The sequence below is a fragment of the Zootoca vivipara genome, chromosome 2 (assembly GCF_965207765.1).
Source record: "Zootoca vivipara chromosome 2, rZooViv2.hap1.1, whole genome shotgun sequence".
Taxonomy (NCBI): domain Eukaryota; kingdom Metazoa; phylum Chordata; class Lepidosauria; order Squamata; family Lacertidae; genus Zootoca; species Zootoca vivipara.
Window position 1 is genome coordinate 111,048,491 of NC_142584.1, and position 14,229 is coordinate 111,062,719.

General features: G+C 46.6%; 1 protein-coding gene across 1 annotated transcript; it reads left to right on the forward strand.

The window, feature by feature from the left end:
• Nucleotides 1-1,407: 1,407 nt before the first annotated feature.
• LOC118080114 (E3 ubiquitin-protein ligase TRIM7-like) lies at nucleotides 1,408-13,914 on the forward strand. Its single transcript, XM_035105044.3, has 7 exons — nucleotides 1,408-1,929; nucleotides 3,091-3,186; nucleotides 9,456-9,686; nucleotides 10,355-10,377; nucleotides 10,867-10,985; nucleotides 12,133-12,165; nucleotides 13,394-13,914. Exons 1-7 carry the CDS (start codon nucleotides 1,513-1,515, stop codon nucleotides 13,912-13,914), a joined length of 1,440 nt encoding a protein of 479 aa, XP_034960935.3. The 5' UTR covers nucleotides 1,408-1,512.
• Nucleotides 13,915-14,229: the final 315 nt, after the last annotated feature.

Genomic DNA, 14,229 nt, shown 5'->3' on the forward strand with positions numbered 1-14,229 from the left:
GAGAGGCAAATGAATTTCTCAAGAGGTCGTAACTTAAATGTGTGTCCGTCTTCTCTCATCTGCCTTGCGTGCAGTAGGTCGCAGGTTCAAATCCTGCCATCTCCAGAGTCCAGGTGCGGATTTTTTGTGCGTGTGCGAGTTTATCTCCCAAAAAAATCCAGCGCCATCCACGCCCTTTTTAGCACTTCCCACGATTGGCCACGAACTGCTCTTATTTGCGATAGGATTTCCTATCACACGCGGTTTTGCTCTCTTGTTTACATCTGGATTTTAGCCGATTTAACCTTTCCATCTTTTACCTTGCTAATTCGATAAGAGCCACGTTTTTGTACAAAGCAGCTAACAAACGCGGCAAATAATTCGGCGTCCTCTTTTGATCTGCATCATGGGAACCAACCTCATGATGATTTTTTAAAAATGAAGTTAAAAGTGCCTCTCTCACATCCAGCCCCCGGTTTACCTCCTCTCCAATGTCCTTTAAACATAAACCTTTATTGTAAACTGCCTAGAGGTTCTATTACAAAAAGTGGTGTGTGAGTTAAATAAAATAAAATACAATACAAACGAAGCTGTTTCTGGACCAGGGTTTTTCCACACCGCGAAAAACCTCAATGGGAAGCTTAACAGAGGTGGTAAATTAAATACAGTATCCATGCTGATTTTCGATTGTATTTTTTATTGCTGCATTTCTAATATTTTTATTGCATTAAACGTTGAATTATTTGGAATACAAACGGCAAACATTAAAATACCATTCAAGAAAAATAATGAAGGAACAAAATGCAGTTCAGACCCATTGAACACAGTGCATTGCAATTGCTAAAACAGGCAAGAAAATAATAATAGAATTGTAGAACTGCAGAGTTGGAAGGGTCCCCAAGGGTCATCTAGTCCAACTCCTACAATGCAGGAATCAAACCAAAGCAAATCATTAAGTGGTCTGCCGAGACCACCAGCAATTTTCAACCTGTCCATGGAGGAAGAAAACATTTGGCAGTTTCTGTTAAGGATGCAGACATGGATCTTTCACAATTCCTCTTGGAGATTTTAGGAAATGAGCTAGGACCTTTTGTCTACAAAGAAGTTGCTCTTCCCATTGAGCAACACACCCCATGGCTGTTATGGCGAGGAGGAATCTGTCCCCCTTTGTAGTTCTTGTGATGAGATTTGCCTTTCCCAAATGCAGGAGGGTGATAATCTTTTCTTTCCAGGGTGTAGAACGCGCATTTCTTTGATCCCACATATAAAACACAATAAAACGTCAAACATTTAAAAGTTCCCCATATAGAGCTGCCTTGCAATGTCTTCTAGAAGTTGTGTACTTCTTTTATCTCCTTGACACCTGATGGGAGGCCGTTGCACAGGGTGGGTGCCACTGCTGAGGAGGTCCATGCGGATGGGGCAGGGTTTACCTTTCCCATTTCAGATTAAAGTTCACAGGGATCCTAACTCTGCTCCATCTCTCTTCCAGGTGCAGCTGCTTCTGCTTCTCCTCACAACAGGAGTGAAGCTATGGCTGAAGAGAGGTACAGGAAGAGGATGCGGAAGGAAGTCACCTGCTCCATCTGCCTCAGTTACTTTTCCCGTCCAGTGGAACTGGGCTGCAAGCACAACTTCTGTGAAACCTGCATCATGAGATACTGGGAGGAGTCTGGTGAGAAAAGCAGGTGCCCCGTGTGCAGAACGTCTGTAGAAACAGAATACGGGCGAAACAGGCTTCTCACAAATATGGTCGAAATCATCAGTGCGTGGGATCATTGTGTGGAGAGAGAGGCTCAAAGGAAGCGCTCAGAATGCCAGAGGCACCAGAAGAACCTGGACCTCTTTTGCCGGGACGATGAAGCCCCCTTCTGTGGGGAGTGTGACACATCCCAAGGGCACAGCGGCCACAGGGTGGTTCCTGTGGCAGAAGCCGTCCAAGACTACGAGGTAAGAACGAACCCTTAATAGGAATGGCTAGTATATGTTATGGGAATTAAATCATAGAATTGTAGACATGGAAGGGATCCTGAGGATCATCTAGTCCAACCCCCCACAGTGTAGGAACATGCAGTTGCCTCATAAGGTTATTGAATCTGCAACCTTGACAGTATATGCCCCATGCTCTAACAAACTGAGCCAGTTAGCTATCAGTTTTCAAGACTGTCCGCAAACCACTGTCTCCTCTGAGTGAGCATTTATCCCTATAATCCTAGGTGTCAGGGATGCAGTCTGCTGTCAACTGACTCTGCACATGCTCAGGAGGCCTCTCATCTAATCCCCCCCCTGGTTGTATTTCCAAGTTAGCAATTCTATGTATATACAGTGGTACCTTGGTTTGCAACCGTTTTGGATTACAACCACGTCAAACCCTGAAGTGTGTGTCCCCCCTTTTTTGGATTATAACTCTCTCTCTTTTTTGGATTACAACCCTTTTTTGGGAGGCCCCATTGGTTAAAGCATGGGTTACAACCTGTTTTGGTTTACAACCAGATAAATGCAAGATCAGGTTTTTACAAAGCAAGCAGTGTATTGCAACAGCTTTAACCAACGCCTACCAGCCACGATGCTGCAACAATAAACTAACCCCCACAATTCCATTCCCCCCCCCAAAAAAACACAACTCTCAGGGACTAACACTTCTTAGCAATCCTAGACTGAAGTGTTGACATAAACTCTTCTGCTCTCTGCATGTTAGTTAGAATATCAACAATGCTTTCCAGGACAAACATGAGTTAAAACTTTCTCAGCCACAATACCCATCCTGCCATATGGTAGCTTTTATGTGCATTAGTGGGCAATTTGTTTGAATGATAATTAAAAAAGAAGGAAATCAACCTGTGAGAGAAAGAGAATGAGATTTTCTAGTGAAGGGGCTTCCTGGGTCTTTTCTCAGCATTTCTCCATAACACTCATCGGTTGCATGTCTGTTAGGCTCAATGCTCTGGATGGCAGAAGCAGGCTCAGCAACCTCAAAACCAAGGGAACAAAAGCATAATTCAACTGTCCTCTTGCTTTCCTTTTCTTCTCTCTGTCTCAATGACGATTTTGATGACTCTCCTAGAAACCTCTCACCAGGACCCAAATGGGAATTTTGGCTTTTCTTTTCAGGATCAGCTCTGCAGGTGCCTGGAGACTCTGAAGGAGGAGAAGGCAAAAATTCAGGCGAATGAAGCAATCACAAGAAAAGAAAGTGAAGCCATGCTTGTAAGTGTCGCTCTTACTGGGAAGTAAGCAAATAAGAAAGAGAATTAATGCTTGGGAGAGAATTAGAATTACATACTGAAGCCATTGGGCAGGTCTAATCTTTTACATGCTGACACTGGCAGAGGAAGGAGGGGTGCCCCACTGGGACACTCAACCTCCCCCCCCCCGTTTGTGGCTAGCCCCTCCCCCAGGTGCACAGCACGTACCACCCTCTGGGTGCCAGAGCAGCTAGCTCTGCCTCTGCATGCCGATATATTTGGGGAACCTGTTCTGACTGGAAGGAAACATTTCCTTTGCTTGAAAACTGATGCATCATCTGTGAAAATACAAAAATTCAGAAGCACCCACCTGTCCCTTTGCATGCAGGGCAGAGCAAGCGTGGGCGGGGGGGGGGGTTAAGCCCCGGGTGACAGCCTGGGGGTGTCATGGTGCCCGCACCCCTGCTCCTGTGACGAGTATAGGACTCCTTTGAGTTATTTATGACTCAATTAGGAGCCACTAATGCCGCCCGGCATGCTTTCTCTAGTGCCTCTGTTCCATAGACCCGGGCTGGCAGTAAAATATAGCAGAGTTCTCCTTTCCTTTCTCACGCACAGCGGTAGCTTGTATAGCCTTTGGATAAAAAGCCTCTTAAGAACACACAGAGTCCAAGGTGTTCTAATAACTACTGAAGTTTATTTTACAGAGAAAACAACAAACAACCTGGTGAGCTCGCAGACATTTTGCGACCGTCTCCCAGGCAGAATAGAAACCAACTGTTACACAAAGAAATGCTTCCAGTACAATCTGTAACATGATATCTTCCTCAGTGGTCAGGTGCACAGTACACAGTTAACCCCTTGGTTACTTGTTACTCCTCACACCCCCTCTCACCTGAACACTGGGGACAGCGGGTATCCAAACTTACCCCAAAACCAACCCTTCACAGAATTCCCCATGTCGTTGGAAACTCAAGGGTTTTGTGAACCCATCTGCTATGTTCTCCTGGCTTGGACAATATCTCAACTTCACCATGCCTGCCTGTATGCTCTGACATACGTTTCGGAAGCGGATGTCTAAGTGTTTGGTTCTGGCCTTGAACTGTCCAGACTCTGCCAGTCTCAAAGATGGTTGATTGTCGCCCCAAACAGTGATGGGCTGGCTACAATCACCCCAGATTTCCTGGACCAAACATCTGTAGTACTCCAACTCAGTGCATGTCGCAGACAACGCACAGAATTCAGCTTCCGTGGAAGACATAGCTATTAGGCTTTGCCTGCACGACCGCCAACCAATCAGGGCATTTCCAAACTTCACTACCAAACCAGTCACTGACTTCCTGTCCTCCTGATTGGCCCAATCCGCATCTGCAAAACAAGTGAGTTGTGGCTCACCTTGCGCTGACATCTCCAAACAATACTCTTTGGTTTCCTGCAAATACCTAAGCACTCTCTTAATACCGTTCCAAGCATGCACGCTAGGTTTCGATGCTTCTCTACTGAGCAAATTGACTGCAAAAGCAATATCTGGTCTGCTCCATTGTGACAAATACAACAGACTTCCTAGCGCTGACTGAAACACTTCAGGACTCTCAAATGCTACTTTGTCCTTCACTTGTGACTCTTTCACAAAGTTTGTCTCCATGGGTGTTCTGACTCCTTTACAGTCAGACATTCTGAACTTCTCAAGCAAATGTTCAATCTTTCCGTTCTGACTGAGCAAAAAACTTCCATCCTCAGTTCTGTCTATCTGCACACCTAGATAAACTTTCACTGCACCTAGGTTCTTGAGTTTGAACCTCTTGCCTAGCTCTTTTGCAAACTTCTGCACTTGCATCTGGCTTTTTGCTAAGCAGATCAGGTCATCTACATAGACCAGTAACAGTTCTTGCTGTTCTCCTTCACCTCTGAGATACAGACAACTGTCAGCTAGACTCTTCCTGAAACCTAGGCTCTCCAAAACAGAATGAAGACACGAATTCCAGTTTCTAGCGGATTGCTTCAGACCGTAGATCGACTTATGCAGCTTCCACACCTGACCTGGCACTTTACTCTCAAACCCTGGAGGAGGCAACATGTACAACTCCTCCTGGAGGTCAGAGTTCAAATAAGCGGTGTCCACATCAAAGTGGTTGACCACTAGGCCTCTCTGCGCTGCAGTCGCTAAAAGCATCCTGAAAGATTCACACCTCGAAGTAGGACTAAAGACATCTGTGTAGTGGATTCCTTTCTTCTGAGTAAAACCTCTAGCCACTAATCTAGCCTTGTACTGAGGCTCTCCAGTCACTGTGGGTTTCAACCTGTAGACCCACCGACAACTGACTGCTTTCTTACCTTCTGGCAACTGTGTGAGACTATACACACCAAGAGATTGCATGGAGTTCAACTCTTTCTCCATTGCAACTTTCCACTTTCTAGCTTCCTCCACTGACAACTGTTGCACCTCTTCAAAGCTTTCAGGCTCACACACTGCTAGGTTCGCCCATACACTGACAGCTGAAAACCTTTCAGGTGGTTTACCTTTCGTGGTGCGTTTTGAACGCCTTGGTCCCACATCCTCCCCCTCTAAATCTGAACTGCTTGTCTCTGTAGCTCTCTTGGACTAGCAGCACTGTCAAGAGATTTACTACGCTTTGCAGCCCCCTCTGGGCTTGCTTTGGGTGAAGTGGGTGACCTACCACGTTTGCTATACTTCCCAGGCTTGACCTGAGGAGAAGTCGGTGCGCTTCTGACTACTTGCTTCACTTCCTTAGGAGCTACACCACTTGGACCAGCTGCCTGACCTGGATCTGGTCCTGCAGCACCTGGAACTCCAGCATCAGCTACCTGAGTTTCCTCTTCCTGGTCAACACCTGAAGACCAGTCAAGAAGAACTTCGGGGTTAGCATGAATGCGTCTCCAGCCCTCCTGTTCACAGAACGTAGCACTCCTGCTAATGTGAATGCGGGTTTGGTCCCCCTCTGCTGGCACAAACTTCCAAGCCTTTGAGTTTGGTTCGTAACCACAGAAGATCATTTTCCTGGATCTTGATCCTCCCTTTCTGTGCTTCTGCTTTGGAATTAGAACCCACGCCTCACACCCAAAAAGTTCTGAAATAGTGCACCTTCGGAACTTTGCCATACAACATGTAGTAGGGTGTGTTTTCCACAACTGAATTAAAAGCGCGGTTCGAACAGAAATTCACAAATTTAAAACATTCAGCCCAAAACTTCTGGTGTAGGCCTGCATCAAACAACGTTGCCTCTACCAGTTCAGACAGTGTTCTAAATTTCCTTTCAGCTAAACCATTCTCTTGTGGACTAAAGGGGGCGGTCTTCCTGTGTCTGATTCCCTTGCTGCGGAAGAACCCTTGTAGTTCTGCACTCAAAAACTCCCCCGCCCTGTCACTCTGGAAACACTGGACAGTGAGGGAGAACTGTAGTTCTACTTCGGCTACCCACTCTTGTATCACTCTGGCAGCCTCCCCCTTCTCTTTCAGTGTTATGACCCAAGAGAAATGACTGAAATCATCCAGAAGACACAAAACATATTTTGAACCACCTAAACTTGACGTAGACATAGGCCCAGAAATATCCAAGTGCACTAGCTGAAATGGTTTTGTGCTCTTCCTCTCAGACCTAGGATAAGAGCATCTCTTCGTCTTCGCTTTCGCACATGCGCGGCACTGCAGGTGTTTATCGCATGGCTTGAACCTGCAACCTTTGACAAAGTCAGGGGCTTTTTTCACATAAGGAAAAGACATGTGGCCATATTTCCTGTGCCAAGCATGAATACAATCCTTATGGATAGCGCCCTCTGTGCCCTTAGGGGTATTAGCACTTTTAGCCTGAGCATCACCAGTGTTACTTCCACCTGCTTGCCCCCTCCCATCTAGGACAAACAGACCATCAGACCCAACAGTAACACTTACCAGCTCACCCCCATCTCTGGCAATTTTGCAAACACCATTGGCAAAACTTATTTCAAAGCCCTCACGTAATAAGCAAGACACACTTAAGAGACAATTCTTCATGCCTGGTACAACATGAACATCAAGGTTAGTGTCTAAGCATTGCATATAAAAAACACCCTTGTTTTTAATTGTTCCATAAGAACCATCAGCAAGTTGCAGGCTTTTTTCTTCTTCAAGTGGCCTGCAGTTCCGGATCCGTCCTGAAGGCGGCATAAGATGATGCGAACTGCCTGAGTCGACAATGAAAGTAAAACTGTCCTGTCCTTTGCTTCTAACCGTTGCTAAGGCAGCAGAAAGATGTTGACTGACAGGCTTATCTGTAGTCTTCTCACGCCCTCTGCTTCGGCGATGCTGGCTGGTCCCACGACCACGTCCGCTGGGTTGCCTGGCACCTGGCTGAGTGACCTTGACTGCTTCCAGAGCTGGGCAGAATCTCGCTACGTGCCCTGGTTGCTGGCACCGAAAGCAAAGCCTTGTTGTGTACGCACTCACAGTGGATTCCTCAGTGCTTTTTCCTGCACCTCCACTGGTTTCTCTGCGCCCACGGCCCCCCTTCTCAGCCGATTCTCTCTGGCGTCGCTGTTCCTCATCCGCCAAACGACCAGAAACGTAAGCTAGCGTGAGCTCATCATCAGGCATTGCCTCAAACGTTAGGCACCAATGCTCATAGACGTTTCCCAGACTAGACAGCAAGATATAAACTTTTTCCTTCTCCTTGAACACAAGCTCATGCCGCTGCAGCCTATGGAATGCATCAATCACATTGGCAATGTGCTCCTTTATGGGTTGTCCTGGCCTCAGTCGCAACTCAAAAAGATGCCTCATAGCATGCAGCTTAGCTCCAGCTGTTTTTCTCTGATGAACCCTTTCCAAACTGTCCCAGGCTTCCTTAGCATTTGCAGCATTCTGCACATAGGGCAGTTGCGTAGTAGCACAGCTCATGGCAATGGCACACAGAGATTTATTGTCTTTCCTGGTTTCTGCCGCAAATCTCTGCGCTTCAGCTGCTGAGTTATCAGCGGCAGGGGTTGGGGGATTTGACACACAAGTCCACAAATCCTTTCCCAGCAACCACATTCTGGCCCTTTCTCTCCACTCTGCATAGTTGTCGCCATTCAGCCTCTGGAACGGCACGACAAACGTCTCCTGGAGCTGCTCCGCCATCTTGCCTACCCCCGGGCTCCGTGTCCAGCAATGTACTCACTTAGAATAGCTGACGTTGCTCCTCCGGGTAGACTGCGAATCCCAGCCTCCAGTCCAGCGACATTCTTCCAGCGAGTACATCTATTAATTGCCGACTGCAAAAAACAGGTTTCTCGAGCTGGCTTTTTACTCCGGCTTTCTCCAAGGCTTTTACAGCTGCAATCACCTTTTATTGCTTTGGTGATTGATTAGGTTCAGGACCTGTTATGACCTGTTTCACCATAACCTGTGACGAGTATAGGACTCCTTTGAGTTATTTATGACTCAATTAGGAGCCACTAATGCCGCCCGGCACGCTTTCTCTAGCGCCTCTGTTCCATAGACCCGGGCTGGCAGTAAAATATAGCAGAGTTCTCCTTTCCTTTCTCACGCACAGTGGTAGCTTGTATAGCCTTTGGATAAAAAGCCTCTTAAGAACACACAGAGTCCAAGGTGTTCTAATAACTACTGAAGTTTATTTTACAGAGAAAACAACAAACGACCTGGTGAGCTCGCAGACATTTTGCGACCGTCTCCCAGGCAGAATAGAAACCAACTGTTACACAAAGAAATGCTTCCAGTACAATCTGTAACATATCTTCCTCAGTGGTCAGGTGCACAGTACACAGTTGACCCCTTGGTTACTTGTTACTCCTCACAGCTCCGCCCCTCGCCTCCCCCGGCACCCGCACATGTGTAGTCCGGTGGGGTGCCGCTGGCGTATGGCGGCTCCATGGTGTTCCGCATGCGCTCGGCGGCCCTTACGGAGCGGCACCCCTTAATGGGCTGCCAAGCGTGAGAGGTTCTCCGTGGAGCCACCACACACCAGCGGCATCCCATCGGACTCACTGCGCATGTGCCGCATCCAGTGCATGCGCAGTCAGTCCAATCGGCCGGACTGACTGCGGCCACTCTCCACCCAGGGACAGCGCCCCTCAACTCCATCCAGGGACAGCGACAGGTGGAGTTGAGGGGCGGGCCAGCGAGAGCGTCACCTCGTTGGCCCGCCCCTCAACTCCACTCAGGGAGAGCGTGCGTCCCGTCCCAGGGGTGCCCCCATGTTTGCTGCCCCAGGTACCCCTTAAACCCTCTTTACACTGCAGAAGGAGTGGCAATGTTGCTAACAGCCTGTTTTTCTTCTCACATGTTTCTTGCAGAGAAAAATTATATCAGATAGGCAGAAGATGAAGGGTGAGTTTAAGCAACTACGTTCGTTTCTTGAAAAATTGGAAAAAGAGCTGCTGAAGCAGATGGAATTGGTGGAGACTGAGATTGTGAGGAAAAGGGATGAGCAGCTGGCCAAGCTCTCCAGGGAACTCGACCCTCTTCCAAATATCATCCGGGAGCTGGAGGAAAAGCTTCAGCAGCCCCCCAGTGAACTCCTGCAGGTAGGGCAGTGGCATAAGCAGCCCAAGCTTTTCTCAAGGTCAAGGCCACTACCAGACCAGTCTCTGCCTCTGTCATTATAGAAAAATGACGTTGCTTGGTTTTGTGGAGCTGGTAGCCGGTTCTCTTATGTTAGGTGCAGGAGCATCTAAGAGAACAAGGAGAGAATGCTCACCTTCATTTCATAGAATCATAGAATCACAGAGTTGGAAGAGACCACAAGGGCCATCCAGTCCAACCCCCTGCCAAGAAGGAAACACTATCAAAGCATTCTTGACATATGCCTGTCAAGCCTCTGCTTAAAGACCTCCAAAGAAGGAGACTCCACCACACTCCTTGTAGCAAGGAGTTACTTAACCATGACGGAATCAGATGTTTTCTTGGCTGATGTTGGGTCTGCTGCTGGCTCCCAATTTAGTGATGTTGCCTTCTGGGCTGCTTGTGCGCTTTCCAGAAGCTGTGATTGCCAAGAGGGGACAGGACTGGGTGGATCCCTTGGCCTGATCCCTGCAATGAACAGGGTCCTATTTTAAGGTGTGGGACATTTAAGAGGCTGTGTTCTGATTTTATGTCATTACCCTGGTTGGACTGAGGCATGGGGCGTGGGCTTCGATGTATGGCCATTTATGGATTCTGAGTTCTCTCTTCTTTTTCCCTTTCCCCCCTGCAGGGTATTAGAAGCACTTTGCAGAGGTATGTGGATCCCTCTTCTTTTCCTTTGCGCTTTGTGGTTCTGTGAAGGATGTGGACAGCAGGAAAGACAATGGTTGTTTCCAAGGGGAGAGTGAAGGTCTTTGTGACCTCCAACTTTTAACAAATCAATAGGGACCCACTTTTTCTAAAGCTCCTATTTTCACTTCAAAACTTCCTTCTTTCAGCTTCTATCTTTTGTTTAATTCTGATTCTCTTTCCTTTCTTTCTGTTTCCACCTGGTAGTCTCAACTCTCTTCTGAAACAGGGATGTTTCTAAGAAAGCAACAAACCATTGTTCACACTTTTATTCCCTGCACTGCTTATTTCAATATACTTTTCAGCTGCCCCCTTATTTTTCACCTTGAATCTGACCAACCAGTTTCTTGAGACCTCTGTGATCCTCTCCCCTCTCCTCCTTTTGGTTCCTTTGGGAATTCTAGTTTGGATGAGGAGCAGGCTGGCATTTTAAAACCTTTTATTTCTCCACAGGCACGAAGGGAGACAGACATTTGAGGCTACAAACATTTTCCCTCCTGAATTGATGTGGGAAGTTTGGGATGTCCGTGATATAAATCCAATTCTGGAAGCTGTCATAGAGCAGTTCAAAGGTAATGGCTGCAAGAATTTCAAGCTGGATATTGAATTGGTGCAGATGGAGGTTGAGGAAAAGCTCAAGATGTCCTTTGTAATGCTAGGAGAGCCAGAAAAAATTGAACTTGAGCATCAGTGGGGAACATAGCTGCCAAGTTTTCCCTTTTCTCGTGAGGAAGCCTATTCAGCATAAGGGAAAATCCCTTAAAATAAAGGATAACTTGGCAGCTATGGTGGGGGATTTACTTTAAATTTCACTGAGGGGGGGAAGGAGTTCCTGCAATCACAGCTCAAAACGTCATTTGCTAAGACTGCCTCTCTCAGCCTGGTGCTTTCCATTTGTTTTGGACTCCAACTCCCATCAGCCCAGCTGATAATCGGAGTCCAACAGCATTGTGAAGACCACAACCTCCTCCTCTCTGGCCTACATCACCTAAGCATGAAGGAAACATGTTTATTCCTTCAGCAATAGTTCTCACTCACATGCAAATTTATGCAAGGACACGAAAAAACCCCATACACTTCTGTGGCTGAAGCTTTGTATGACTTAAGACTCACTGAAATCGGGGTGTGTGTGTTTGTGTGCGTGCAAGAATACTGTGATGGTGATAATAATAATAATAATAATAATAATAATAATAATAATAATAATAATAATAATAATTATTTATTTGTACCCTGCACATCCGGCTGGGTTTCTCCAGCCACTCTGGGCGGCTTCCAACAAAGATTAAAATACATTAAAATGTCACACATTAACAACTTCCCTAAACAGGGCTGTCTTCAAATGTTTTCTAAATGTTATGTGGTTGTTTTTCTTTTTGACATCTAGTGGGAGGGCGTTCCACAGGGCGGGTGCCACTACCAAGGAGGCCCTCTGCCTGGTTCCCTGTAGCTTTACTTCTCACAGTGAGGGAACCACCAAAAGGCCCTCGGCGCTGGACTTCAGTGTCTGGGCAGAATGATGGAGGTGGAGACGCTCCTTCAGGTATACTGGGCCAAGGCTCTTTAGGGCTTTAAAGGTCAGCACCAACAATGGCTTCAATTTATAAGAAAGGACATTATGACTAAACAATGATATCAACTGACTCTTTTTCTGTGCTATAACATTCATTAATAGCAGGACGGTGTGATGCTTTAGTTCTTTTGCTTTCCCTTTCACAGGCGGTCTAACATCAGAACTCTCTCTGCGGAAAGGTAAGCTGAGGTGCCTCAATCAATCAATCAATCAATCAATCATAGTTATCCATCAGGGGGAGCTGGTGGGGCCACAGTGGACACAGCCAGAGTCCAAAGTCACTCCTTTTATGAGATCCCAGCCTTTTTATTGCTCCCCTTCTTTGTCCTTGGCCAGTTGGCTATTGGGAGAGAGAATGGTGGCTTCAAAGAGCTTTTGAAATTGGACAGAGGGCCAAAGCTGGGCTACCCTAGCAGTGATGCCCCTGGGAGGCCCACAGTCCAGGCAGGAAAGAAACCCCCTTCCTCACTGATCCCTGGAGTGGATCTAAGCTCAAGATGTCTATCCTCTCAGCTGAAGAAATATACAGAGAATTGAACAGGATAGTTAAATATTCATTCAAGAAAGAACCGGAATTATTTTTATTAGGAATATTAAGTGATGAAATTAAAGAAAGAGATGTATATTAATGTACACTACTGCGACCACCAGACTTCTAATCGCAAAAAAATTGCAAGAGTGTTAGAGTACCGAGTAAGGAAGAATGGCAAATAAAATTGTCGATGTATCAAAATTTGGCAAACAAAAAACAAAAAAAAACCACGGGGAAAGCTAAAGGGATATCAGATCAGAAAATAGATAAAGATTGTAAAATGTTTAAGGAGTAGTTAAGCCATACCGTGGAGAAAATCGACCTTATAGCAGAGATGTAAAGTGATCAAAAAGCAATGGATTCAAACTTCAAGAAAGAAGATTCCACCTAAACATTAGGAAGAACTTCCTGACAGTAAGAGCTGTTCGGCAGTGGAATTTGCTACCAAGGAGTGTGGTGGAGTCTCCTTCTTTGGAGGTCTTTAAGCAGAGGCTTGACAGGCATATGTCAGGAATGCTTTGATGGTGTTTCCTGCTTGGCAGAGGGTTGGACTGGATGGCCCTTGTGGTCTCTTCCAACTCTATGATTCTTTGAAAAAAATAGAAAGACGTATACATGAGATTTAGGAAATATAAAGCACAATGTAGAAAAGGCGGGAAGTCAACACGGGTGGGGGGGTGAAGGGTGTAGGGGGAGAATTGGAGGTTTTCTTTGTGTATGTGTAAAAGCTTTTATATGTGATGTCAGTTTGCACTGTTTGATGTTTTGATTTTTGAAATAAAATCTATTTTTATTTTTATTTTTATTTTTTAAAAAGATGTCTTTCCTCCCAGCTGATTCCTCTTTTCTCTTCCTTTCTCTCCTCGTGACGCCAGTAGCAAGTGTAACTCTGGACCCAGACACTGCTCATCCCCACCTGACCCTGTCCGAGGATCGTCGAAGCGCAAGTTGGGGAGAGGCACATCGAGAGTTGCCCGACAATCCCGAAAGATTTAATGGACATGCCTATGTGCTGGGGTGTGAGGAGTTTACAGCAGGGAGGCACTGCTGGGAAGTCACCGTGGGAACGGAGGAGATCTGGGCTGTGGGGGTTGCCAGGAAGTCGGTGAGGAGAAAGGGCATGGTCTGCTTTAGCGCTAAGGAAGGCATCTGGGGGATGGGGCAGCTGGATAGCAAGCCCAGGTCTGCCCGCCGATCTGTGCCGCTTCCTACTGCGAAGCTGAGGAGGTTCCGGGTGACTGTTAACTATGCAGGGCGCCAGATTCTCTTTTTTGATGCTGATACAGGAGATTTACTCACCGCCTTTAGAAAGGCTGAATTCTCTGGGGAGCCCCTTCTGCCCATCTTCTGTGTGGGGCCAAACACCTGCCTTGAGCTCCACCCAGTGACACAGTAGCCTGGCCACCCCTCCCGAAAAAGAGGAGAGATGTGTGGAAAAGTAACTTCCAGGCCGTTTTTTGATTTTTTTAAAATCAAAGGATTGTGTGTGTATAGATGCCATTAAAGATATGACAACAAGCACTAGAATGTGTCAGATTTTTCTTTTTCCATTGTATATTTGCTTGGCTTGCCTCATGATCTGGGTGCTCAAGGCTAAATCAGGCATCCCCCAAGACTTCTGGCCTAAGGGCACCTTTTTGCAATCCAGGAAACCGCGGCAGGGAGCACAAATTACCAATTTCGCAAAACAGAAACATGCAGTTTAGGTATA